The sequence below is a fragment of the Coturnix japonica genome, chromosome 26 (genome assembly GCF_001577835.2).
Source record: "Coturnix japonica isolate 7356 chromosome 26, Coturnix japonica 2.1, whole genome shotgun sequence".
NCBI classification, from domain to species: domain Eukaryota; kingdom Metazoa; phylum Chordata; class Aves; order Galliformes; family Phasianidae; genus Coturnix; species Coturnix japonica.
Genome location: NC_029541.1, coordinates 2,804,487 through 2,817,198, shown reverse-complemented (window position 1 = coordinate 2,817,198; position 12,712 = coordinate 2,804,487). Strand labels below are relative to the sequence as shown.

Below are 12,712 nucleotides of genomic sequence, written 5' to 3'. Positions count from 1 at the left end.
GGGGTGTGAACTGCAGGACGCTCCTCTACCCCTTGCAGCCCCACTGCTGTAGGATGAAGCCTCACACTTCAGCTCCACAGCCCCAACGCATCCACTCACACCTGAAAGCAAACAGAATCAGACCCCTCCTGCCTCCTGACTGCTCTAACAAACAGCCCGACATCACTTGTGGGTGGGCTGGTTTTTCTTCCTAAGAGGAGAAGATAGTGGGTATTACAGCCATCATCAGAGGTTAAGTGGGGCATCTGATTGCATTGCCACGGGGGCTGTACCTGCTCTGAAAGGGCACCACAGTGAGCTCAGTTTCACCAACTCGAAACGTAATTCCTCCGAATTCTGATCGAATTCAGCACAAACTCGGCACAGTTTCAGGCTGGGTTGGTTTGTTTACAGTAAGTGCATCAGCCTTCCACAAACCTCCTGCTGAGTGTCAGCAAATGCACACCAGAGGTTTCTTCCATTCAGCAACCACACATCTTCTATAGAACACTTCGTTTCACTGATACTGCAGAAAACATCAGCTGGAAAGGAAACAGATTTCCTTGGCTTGCATTACCTGCAAGGACTTGGCTTGAAGTTCCTGCAAGTGTTTGTCACCCACCAAAGCTGAGCCCAGAGTGGTAAATGTAGCTGTAGCATCAGCTCTATGGGAGCAGTTCCTGCTTGGTACTCAGCACTCATGATCATACAGTCCATATACAAAGAGTTGATAATTTAAACAATATTTTTATTAAGTTATCGTAGCTTATTGCCTGCTTGCAAGAGAACTCTTTAAAATTCTCCCCTTGGAAAGTGTCGTTTGATGGAAGTCAGAGATGTGAATGCTCTGTTGATTCAAACAAACTCCACGTTGCCATCCAAATGCAAGACCCTGTGGCTGCATGAGGCTGTTCCTGTGCCTGGCAGCACACTCAGTGCTTGATCAAGCAGTCATCTAGAAATGGTTCTGGGACAGTGCATTCATGGGGTGTGCAGCCCCTCAGCATCTCTGTCAGCACCCGGTTCCTCACTATGGGGATTTCTCCATCCAGTCCAGCAGGATGTCCAGCTCGCCCAGGGATTTCATTGCTGCTGATGTGACATTCAGCTGAAAGGGATGGAAAGGAGCAGGTTGCAAGCAAAGATTGTGGTACCACCAAGTGTAACGAGGCTGAATAGCTGCATTAATTACTAGGCTGAATCATCAGCTTACCCCTTCATAGTTCACAAGTATCTGCTTAAATCTCTCAGTGGATTCCTGTCCACACAAGCACTTATTTTCATCGTGCTAGACAAAACAAATTGAATTCATTAAGGGTTTCGTTTTCATAGAGTCAATCACAGAATCAATCACAGAATCAATCACAGAATCAATCACAGAATCAATCACAGAATCACCCAAGTTGCGGTAGATCTCCAAGATGATCCTCTCCAACCATCCACCCACCACCAATGCTTCCCCACTAAACCATGTCCCTTAGTACAACACCAACATGTTTCTTGAACACAAACATTTGAAGGACAAGGGGTTGCTTTCAGATCTATTACACAGACAGAGAATCTATCTGAGGTCTTGAAATCAGGCTCTATTCTGAGCAGTTCACCTGGGCAGACCCAGTGCTGGTTTTATCACTGCAATGGCGGTGAATGAGCACGTACATCGATATCTCAGTGAATGCATGAACCCTTTGCATCGTGCTTCTTCCTATTCCTGTTAAAAGCTTTCCTCTAAATAAACTTATGAAACGCTGGGGTTTCTTTGCATACCAAATGCCAACAGCTGAAACTAAACTTCAGCAACACGAGACTCACGCAGTGCTCGAGTTTCCTTTTGATGCTGAGGAAGGAGTTGGCTATGCTGCTGATCTTTCGGTTGATGTAGGAACTCTCGGTCTGGCAATGCTTGAAGACTTTGTCCACGTAGAAGTTGAAAACTTTGTGGACGATGCAGCATTTATCTGAAGACTTAAGGGACAAATTCCTCTTATCCTCCTAGAGTAGCACCAAGCTCATTCTGTGCAGGAACCACTGCAGGACCCCCAGCTCCTTTCACACCTTCACATCACTCCCTCCTCCTTGCCCTGCCCTTTCTTCCCGTGCCCTTCATGAGAACTCAGGTGCCATCTCAACACCCAGCCCTGAGCACAGTTAGCAGGGAGGAATGAGGCATAGCAGGGCACTGAGGGCACCCACCTGGACCCTATGCAGGGAATGTGGGTGGGACAAGATGCTCAGCGTCCTGATGGGGTCCCGGGCTTGCTGTGTTGAAAAGAGAGACACAGTGAGGGACCAGAGTGATATGGGAACACAGTCTGCTCCCTAGGAGCCCACAGCAGGACTTACAATGTTGGTTTTGATGGCGGTGAAGCTAGTCCTGATCTCACCCATGCTCACCGAAATCCTACAGGGGCCAAAGTGGAGGATGGTGTTCCCAGCTGTGGGTAGCATGGTGAAGCAGCAGGTCATGGTGCAGAGGCAGAGCAGCACACGGGAGCCCAGCATACCTGATGTATCCTCACCACCTTCCCTCTACATAAGAATAAAAAGCACAAAAGATAATAATCCCCCCAATAGCAAACAGTTCTTATCAAGACTTCTAACAAATAGTTTAGCATTCATTGCTCACCTCATGTGTGTAAATGATTGAGACTGAAAGTGAACGTACACCTGACAAGGTTTGTAGCCAACAACTAAACTATACAGTCATATTTCTGGAAACACACAGGTTTTATACAGTACTGCTGGTACACATGCATGTACATGTGTTTAAAAGCAACACTGAATGATATCTCTTACCCATTTCTTCTTTCTTTGCCAGTAACAAGAGAGAGAGAAAAAAGAAGGAATATTTACACTTTCCCTATGGAACAGCATGGATACTATGAACGTAGGTTGCGTTCACAATGACACTCACAAATAAAACCCTTGCAGAACCTGGTTATAGGAGATGCAGATGATGCATAGTGGAAGGATAAAGCCAGTACTTTACCTGCTCCGTTGGCACTGGTCAACCTGTCCCACCGACGTCTGTCCCAAAGAGCTCCGAAGGACGTGTTTTTATCCAGGAACTGGGAGGAAACAGCTCATGGATTAACTTTTGGGATTTTTCTTGCTTTTCCCAGCTCCTATTTCCCTTTGCAATTCATTGAATTAATTAGCAAGCGATAGGGACTAACTCCTTCACCCACAGGTGTTTCCCTACCATCTGGGGGCGGGAGACACTGGCACGGAGCATTGGGAGGATGGGAGTGAAGGGAAGAACCAGGCTGGGGTGGCAGCTCCAGCCATTGGGTTGTACCTGGGTGGGAGGCATCTGGCCCTGCAGCAGGGGTTGGGAAGATGCTGAAACCATTCTCCAGCTCTGTTCTGGCATGTGGGACCTTTATCCCATGTTTTAGGGGACCCTGCTCTCAGGCTCACTCCTGGGGTGGGTGGATGCTCATATCCACAAGCACATCCTCAGTGTTAGGGGACCAGAGATGTTTGGGTACAAAGAGCTTTGAGACAACATCCTGGGGCCACAAGATGGTTTCCAAGAGCTCAGTTAATGGAGGTGATCATTACACACAGCCCAGGCTGGTTGGTTGTTCATTCCTTCTGGACATAGCCATACAAATGAGCAGCTAAATAATCTCCTCGGGCTGCCTGTACCCAATGGGGATGCACTGGTGGAGCTGGGGCAACCTCCATCCCCACAATGGTGCAGAGCAGCACCCTTGGGGGCACAGCTGTTGCAATACAGGGATGGGGTGTGAACACCTGTGGGCCACTGAGTTTTGCTGGCTGAGTAATTTATTGATAAAGAAACTCAATCTTGAGAGTATATCCGTCATCACACCAGGGCAGGCAAATAGGCTTTATGCCCAGGCTGTATTGCATACAGCTGAAATGGCCACAAATGCACCCACCATGCCTCCCTACTCCCTATAAAAGAAACAAGCCAAAGGCAGCTCCACACCCACCTCAGGCTGCATGTCATCTTGTCAAAGCTTTGGGGCAATCCTCAGCAGCTCATACCTGTTAATCTGCACCTTCCTTTCCAAATCCCCAGCTGCTGCTTGTTAAAATTGCAGCAAAACTTTTGCTCAGAGCAGAGGAAGAGGCATGCAAGAACCCAAACGTGCCTGCAGCTTTCCCAGGCACACTGTGCACACCCAGCCCTGCAGGGAAATGAGGGAAGAGCAGTGAGTTCTTACTTCATTATGTAAATTGCAGATGAGAAGAAGGGATTTTTCTTTATTCCTTTTGGTAACAAAACCTTTTCCTTTTTGGTAACTGGCACCCAGTTAGCCAAGCACTAATGTGTGAGGAACCCAATGCAAAATCCACCCCATGGGGGAAGTCAATGGGCGATGGGGTGCTGCTCTGTTTTCCCCTTTCAGAACACATAGCAGAGGGTCTGGACCATGTGCCAGCTGCATCAGCAGGAGAATATCCCCAATAAACCAGCAAGCCGTGGCTCATGCTATCTGGAAAGGAAGAGGAAAAAAGAAGTAGGGATTTTTGAAGCACGGTGTGATGATGCAGCTGAGATCAGATGGTAGAGTGGGAACTGGATGCCTGGGGCATATGCAGTGTCATTCAGGCTCTGATGTGTGGCTACAACCTGGAGATGAGATATGTCCCTGTTCCATCCTTCCAGACAGCCCAGAAAGCAGCTGGATCCAAATAACTGGTCACAGCAGCACATGGTAGGGTTTGCCATCTCCACTGTCACCATGATCAGGGGTTACAAGGTAAGAGGACAAGCCCTCCACATCACTAATTTGCCTCCAAATCTCAAATCAGAAGAGGAAAGCAGACATTGAGCAGCACTTCAACCAGCCCCTGCTGGCCCCAACACCACAATCATTCAGAGATCCAGAAGCTTTTATTTCATCCTAAAAAGCAACCAACCAAAAAACCACCACCATGATCCCCTGATCTGGATAGGAGCTGCTCTGTCAATGACTGACCACACACACAGGTTGAGTCTAGATTTCCAGTAAAGGATTTCAGAGTGATAATGTGTGTTTCAATAGCACGTCTCAATGTAGTTTCATGCTATAAGAGCTGATAATGCTTTGCAGACCGTCCTTGGTTTGTCATTCAGTTGCATTACTCATTTCACAGCAGTTTTAGGTACTCCATCGTATCAGATCTGAAGCTGATAATGATTTGTACACAGATCCCCAGAATGAGACGACATGAACGACAGAAATGCCTGCACTCATTTTAATAAAAGAAGAATCCAGATGTAATAGCAGAGAGCTGCAATAATATGTGAGCTCAGGGAGCAATTCGTGCCATGCCTCAGGGGAACATCCACAAATACCAGCTCAGCCAGGCAGGGGAAATGTTTGGGAAAAGCACATGGTAGGGTTTGCCATCTCCATTGGTGATCATGCAGCTGATCAAGACATTGCCTAATGTCAGGGATCACTGTCAAGCTACTGCCTGACTCTCAAACCCAGAGCCCACCTCAACCCCCATTGGAACAAATAGGAACTCTAAACCCAGGGGGGAGGGCAATCCCCACCTTGTATGAGCTGCTGCTCTCATGGAAACACACTGCAGTGCTCCATCCAAGCCCTGAAAACCTGACTGCTCTGTTCTCTCTTAATTACTGCAATCCATTCTCGACAGAAACCAGGGAGCTGCTATCAGAGCAGCACCGCCCGCTCAGCCACAGCTGCTGACAAAAGTAGAAAATTGTTTTTCTCAGTAAACTCGTCAAATGACTCAGAGTTCTGCGCGGAGCAATTGGCTGATAGGTGCAGTACAATGTGTGCCCTCTTCTCAGTCACGTTTCTAACCAAAACCACTTGAATAATACTGAAATTCAGGCTGCTCTCTGCCTCCCAGGCTCAGCTTCACCCGGCGCACTAGGGATGAGTGATGCCCAAAGCCCAGGGAGCCAAACTCACACTGATGCAGGGTGGCAGTGCCAGGGATCACATCAGGGTTTGAGACCCAAGTAAAGTGCCCAAAAGCTTTGATCTTCCTCTACCCAAAGCTTCTACCCTGAAGTTTGTAGTTGTAATGTCTTGTAGGCATTCCACCTTGCCAGGCATGTTCCTTTCCAACATAGGAGAGCCTATGTTGGCCAGGACACCAACACACAGCCCAGGGTTATCATTGCTTATCACATATGCAAACAAAGCAGCTCATGCCCCACCACCAACACCCCCACAGGGCTTTGGGAGAGCATCCCCAAGGTGTGACACCACCCTGCTGCAGAGCATCCCATGGGGGACACCCCAACCATCACTCTGCAGCTCTTTCAGCCATGTAGGATAGCGATAGTGAAGCCCTATACATCCCATTCTCTGCTCCGGGGTCCTGCTGTCCTTTCTGTCTGTCCCCAACTCCTGGCTGTGCATCACAGAAAGTGCCGCTGCCTCAGCCACCGCCTTCATAGTGCCGACGTGATGTCACACACATGACTCACTCTTGGCATTGCTACCACTAAGCCAGGATTTTACCTAAAGAGGTTAAAAATAAATGTAAAAAAAGAGAGAGATTTTTAATATTTTTCCTCTAAGATTCATCTTTGCGGAGGGGTTTTGCGCATCGGCACAGCTGTTCTGCAGAAAACCATTAATTTAGTCACCAGAGTAGGAAAGTGGGGGGTGGTGAGGGTTAAATACTTGCTAACCCAGCTTTGATAAAGCATGAACTCATGTTCTGGTTGTCATCAGTTCCATCTTCCTCAAAGGGAAGCGCACAAGGCACATCATAGCATCATAATCCTGGCAGGTGCACCAAGCATGCGCGAAGCAGGGAACTCATCCCTACCAACCCCTGGAGTTGGATGGGGAATCAAATTGCTCCTGCCCCAACCCCACAGCAGCAAGGGAGGTTTCCATAAGGCTTTGCAGTCCCTGCTCGAGCACACGTTGTGCTCGTGATCGTTTGACCAAGATTTCACAGTGAGCTTTGATGGTTCGCTTCTTCCCTTTTCCCCACCGTGATAAGGAAATCAGCATTTCAGCAAAAAATGGGGTTAAAGAGCCTGAGAAAATCTGCCTTGCTGCTGCACACGAATGAAAGCTCCCACTGATGCATGATGCAAAGATCAGCGCCCGTGCTGAGCTACACATCCATTCTCAAACAACACACATCTCCGATATCAGAGACTCAAAACAGCCAATGAGATTAAACTCAGCTTTAATCAATGAGGCTTCTCAGTTTCCAGGAGGTTTGAGAAGCCTTTTGATGTGGGTGTGTGACATATTAACAACTGGGATCCTCTAACAAATGGTGACAGTGATGCAAGGCAAGAGGAGGCAGTGAAGCCGAGCTGCAGTGGCAGCAGGGCTCAGCTCCTCGCGGGGAAACGAAACTGTACTATAGAGTGTTCCTTGGGGGGAGAGCTGTGCATGAAAAGCAATTGAATAACATCGACTTCTACTTTTAAAACCCACAAGAAGCCCTGTACACATCTTCCCTGTAGAATTTGGATGTAGGCTTAGTTATAATTTCAAACCCTTTTCCTCTTTTGCAATCAGGATTTCCATTTTCTTGTTACCATCTATTGCAGCGTTTCACTTGTTCCTGCAGTTTGGGGGGTTCCATAGAGTTCATGTTGGAGAAGCAAGGCAGTGCCCGGGTCTGTGTGTGCTCTGCAATGGATGGGGATGGTGAACAAAGGGGGATGAAATAAAACACAGCCACAACTGGAGAAAAGTTCTTCATTTTGACTACTCAAACTGCAATCAGCCCCAAATTTGAGCACTGTGTCTCATAGAGCCGTGTTTGCCTGGAAGCATGAAACGTGCTGACAGCACAGGCACTAAATGATGCCTAATAGAGGAGAAACTGACAGCTATCAGCTCGATTTTTTCAATTATCTGGGGAACAAATTAATCATCCTGATGACCAGGCTCAACTCACATCCACTTACCTTTCACTAAAACCGAAACATGTTTCATTGCATGAGCTGTGCATCACCCAGAGCTCACATGCAGGTTTCGGTCTGGGGTTAATATTGCCCTGAGCGCAGTTCAGGGTGCAGATTTCACAGCCTTGAGGTTTCATCCCCATGACGAGGAGGAGCACAGAAGGATGGAGAGAGCAAAGGGTTTCCCTTCTCATTTATCATTTCTTAATGGAAATGTGGCACATCAACATGGGAAATGTTTTCAGGAAGGATCTGCCATGCAAAGCACTCACTCACATTGAGCATCCCAGAAGGCCACAAGGATTGTCCCACCCCCAGTGTGTGCCTATCCATGTGAACCCTTGGAAAATGAGATTCCATCCATTGCAGCAGCACAATTTTGTCATACACAAAGTGACCAACAAACGCCCTTCCTTGACTTCATAGTTTGTGGCCAGACAAGAGGAAAAGGCAACGAATGGCCGCGCTTCTCTGTCCTGAGCAGGCAGCAGCCAGCAGGGGAAGTTCACTTCTGATTTGTTTCCTTCTTCTCCTCCTCCACACCCGCCCTGCCTCCCCAATCTCTTCTTTTTTTAAGCATTTATTTCAGCACAGGGGGGTTTCCACCATTCAGACTCATCTCCAACTTCCCACTTCCAGATGTCTGAAGGGACATGGAAAGCAGCGCTGCCACAGCTCTTCTCTTGCTGATCTTTGCCTCTTTGTGCTCTAAGCACCCAGCAGGAGGTACCTTACATTGAATGTTTAAATCCAGGTGGACATTAAATAGATTTCATTTTTATTTTTTTATCAGAAATCTCTGCTTCCTTACACACAGAGGGTCAAATGCTGATTATTTCCCTTCTTCTGGAAGTGGCATAGAAGCAAAGTGCAGCCCATGGCCACCAGATATCTCCCAGTTTGGGGGGAACTAAATACAAACCACCAGCTCAAAATAAGAAAATGCAAGAAGATGAAAAACTTGAGCACTTCTATTTTCCTGCATAGTTTTCTGAAGGAGCAGCAGTGCCAGCAGCAAATCTGGGGTGACTGTTGCTGGGAATCTGCATCATGAAACTCGTTCCTTGTTCCTTGGTTTTGCCTTGGAAATATCAGTTGTAATTCAACCTGACTCAGCCACCACATTTCTGTCTAAGGCCAATGATGCCATTGTCACCAAATCTGTGCCCAGTTCACAGCAATGCTAGATAGGCAGTCCCCCCCAATCCACCCCACTGCTATTTGGGGCAGGTGACAATGGCATGGGGGGAATCCCAGGGGTTGTGGGGTGACAGGCACAATACATGCCAACGCAGCATCACAACCAGCACATGCTGCTCTGAACACAATGGGCCGGCAGAGAAAACCCAGGATTTCTCAACTGCTCTGCAACATGCAATGAGCAAAAAAAAAAAAACCCATAGCTTCATGCCCAGCAGCTGGGAGCTCAGGGCTGGAAATGTGGCACTGCCAAGGTGTTGTCAGCTGCAGCTCACCGTGATGTGCTGGTCTTGTGCCTGCTGGCAGAGCTGATTTCCTTCACAGTGTCTGAGATGAAAAGAAAAACTATATTGGCAATACAGTGATCCTTTAGACATTGCTGAGCAGTGCTGCACAGAGTTGAGGGTGTTTCAGCTTCTTGTACTCTCCTGCAGGAAAGGAGCTGGAGTGCACAAGGTGCCGGGGGAGCATAGGGGGGATGATGATCTAACTGGCCTAATGTATGTGCTGTGTCATATGACATCTTGCTGAAAGCTATAAGACAGAGGAGAGCTGGCTGGGTGGCAGCTGCTGCTCGGGGACTGGCTGAGCATTGGTCAGCAGGTGGTGAGCAACTGCTTTCTGCATTGCTTCTTCGGGTATATATACTATTATCATCATTAGTGCTATTTCTTTCTACCTTAAAAAATAGTTTTAAACTTCTACTTTTTCTCTCTACTTCTTTCTTTTTTTCCCCCAGTTCCCTTCTCCTTCCCACTGGGTAAAGGACTGTTTGGTGCTGAGCTGCTGCTGCTTAAATAACCCAGCATTAAGCAATGCACTGCAATGTTCTTAATGACTCTAGAAACTCCAGTTAGAAATTCTATTTGGACTCTACTTAGAAGAATCCATTCAGTTCTATGAGCTGTGACACCTCACTCCTTCATCTAATAGAAAAAGATATTGCAAGTTCCAAATCTCCATTGACCAGTGTTTTTAGTTTAGGATTCCAGTTTTGTTTAGTTCAAATGGAAGTTCAGGACTTACTAAGAAATTCTTATGTAAGACTGTGTCATAGTAGAAGTTGCATTAAAGGTCACAAAAAAGTGTCTATTCATCATTAGTAACCTATTCCGGGACTCTTAGATGTTACATGACAATACAATTCATGACATGGGTTGAATTTCCATAGAGTAATTTGGGATTTATCTTTGAGGTTGGGATGAGTCAAGCTGCAAATTCAAACAAGTGCTAGAAAGCTGCTTTCCAGAAGTGAAAAGTCCAACTTTGTGCCTTGACAGCAAAAGATGATAAAGAAAAAGCAATGTGTTTCATGTGTCAGAAACTGTTAGTCACCAGAGAGGGTGCTGCCGAGAGAGCTAATGGGTGTTTCATAGTGGGTGAATGAAGGGCAGCACTTCCCTGGTGACACTGACAGCAAATAGGGATGGATGAGAAGTAGGGAACTGGGGGAAAGAAACGTGATGATAAGCAGCCTGGAAATCTAGGCAATTCCTACAGTTCTATGATAGTCCATAAATACACCATGTTCCTTTGTCCAAAGGCAATGACTAAGACCCAGAGGGGAAAATAAAATGGGAGAAGTTGCCCCTATGGAAGCTGCCGGCATCAAAGAGTGCAAAAGGCTTTTGAGTAACGTTTCCTTCCTGAAACGACCTTCTTGGCAATTATGAAAGCTATTTCCTAAAGGTTTAGAAATACACCCACGTCCTCGGACACTCTTTAGGAAAGGTGCTTTATTCATTCATGCGACTGCTTCGTAGTACTGCAGAGTCAATGTGTTTCCACAGCAGTAAGCGGTGGTGAGTCAAAGTGAAACTGCACTGTCAAAATCTCTGCTATGGTGAAGGAAACGCAGGTAAACACATCGAGCATCGTGCGTGTGCAGGGCAGTTTCCTTTGTGGAATGGACGCAACTGGCTTACATGGTGTGCAGCTGAAAAACAAAGCAGGTTCCAAAACAGGGAGGAGGGAACTGCAGAAGGGCGCTGCTCAGCGTGGTCTGGGTGTTGAATTGAGATGACTTCATGGAGAACAAAGATTGCTGAGAAGAAGGGAGGTTTGGAAACATGAGCTCAGCTCCTTGGCAGGAAGGAAAGCGTGGGACGACCCCAGGCCAGGACCCCTCAGTCAGCACCATGGCCAGAGCCCAAGACTTGCGTTGCCAACATCATGAGCAATGAGCTCAGCCTTGTGCTGAGCAACCCTTGTAGAGCACAGCACTATTTGAAAGGAGGGTTCCTCAGATTGACCAACCAAGTCACTGCTTTGGTCCTAAGCTGCGCAGAGAATGGGGTGAGCTCCAGGTGATGCCACGTCCCTGCTCCCAGCAGGAGTTTTGGTGTTCCCATGGAACTCAGCAGCCACCACACACAGCTCTACCAACCTGAAGCAGCTTGAATCCAAAATAAGACCTACACCATGAGGTGAAAGCACAAAGCTGTGGGACAGCGACAGTGAAATGGCTACACGTTTCATTAATACTTGTACACATTAATACTACACATTCTGGCCTGAGTCAGCTGTTGTCCTTCTCCTTCCTCATGGCCTCTCGACCTCATTGCTGATGGTCAAAGGAAGAAACCACTCCGAGGCTCACAAACAGGGGAAGAAAAGCTGGGCACAGTCCCCATGACGCAGTCTGATTCAGATAGAAGTTCTGTGCCCCTGCAGTGATTCATTGGGAAAACTCTCCCTCCCAGCCCTTGGGAAAGGTACAATGCCAACAGAAGGAAAACAAACCAGATAAAACCCCTCAATGCTGATGTGTTTACAGAAGTTACCTCGCCTGATTACAGATACACACTTCATCTGCCCTTACTCATGCAAGTTCTAACACAAAACTTCCTTTTGTTTTCTAAATCAAATATAAACAGGTGTTTTCTGCATTTTTCCAGCATTAGTTGTAAGAAATTCCTTCAGTGAGGTCTGCAAATTCACACTGAAGGAGGCTCAGGGCATTGAAATAAATGAGAATTAGAGTGACTTGTCCCAAGCAATAAGCTGGAGGCAGCATGAAGGGAATGCTGCATCCAAATAGCAGAGAAGCCTTCAAGGAAGCCACCAGAAAGGCCAAGTTAATCTCTGCTTTCTCTTTCTTGGATGACAGTCTTATCATCAAAAGGAAGCAAGTATAAAACTATATAGCAAGAGAGCGTGAAAGAAAGGAAAACGGAAGAAAGAGAGACGTCAGTGGAGTTATCTTCAGCACTGCAATGGTCACTGTTATCAGTGGGGAGGAGAGAACACCCGGTTCATGCAGCTGGTGCTGGGGGCTTGGCTTGGGTTGATGTCCATTTCTTGGAAACGAAATTGCATCCAAAGACAAGAAAGAAAAGGTTTCATGTTCAGCTTGGACACGTGAGCGGTGCACATCGATGTGCAAACAGTGGGTCCCATGATAGAGTGTAATAAAACTCAGCATGTGCTGCTAGGAAACACAGTAAGAAAGTGATAGTTGTTCTCATTACTAGCAGGGAAGCATGCAGAGCCCAAGTCCCCATCGTGTTTCTATGTGCAGTACACAGGGCTGACCATGATAAAACACCAGCTGAGTGCTGTGAGCATTCACATTGGCTTTGCTTTAACTCCACTAAAAAGAAGAAAAGAAGATTTAGAGTGTTGCATATTTGCATCACGGTGCTAAAGGAG

The 12,712-nt window shown here is 47.0% G+C and overlaps 1 protein-coding gene across 1 annotated transcript; it reads right to left on the bottom strand.

Moving 5' to 3' along the window:
• Window positions 1–748: 748 nt before the first annotated feature.
• LOC107324789 (interleukin-20-like) lies at window positions 749–12,478 on the bottom strand. The gene is made up of 5 exons (XM_015885137.2): window positions 2,323–12,478; window positions 2,173–2,238; window positions 1,792–1,944; window positions 1,193–1,267; window positions 749–1,087 (listed from the first exon to the last, which is right to left on the bottom strand). The coding sequence occupies exons 1-5, from the start codon at window positions 2,479–2,481 to the stop codon at window positions 1,010–1,012; spliced, it is 531 nt and encodes a 176-aa protein (XP_015740623.1). The 5' UTR covers window positions 2,482–12,478; the 3' UTR covers window positions 749–1,009.
• Between the last annotated feature and the right edge of the window lie 234 nt (window positions 12,479–12,712).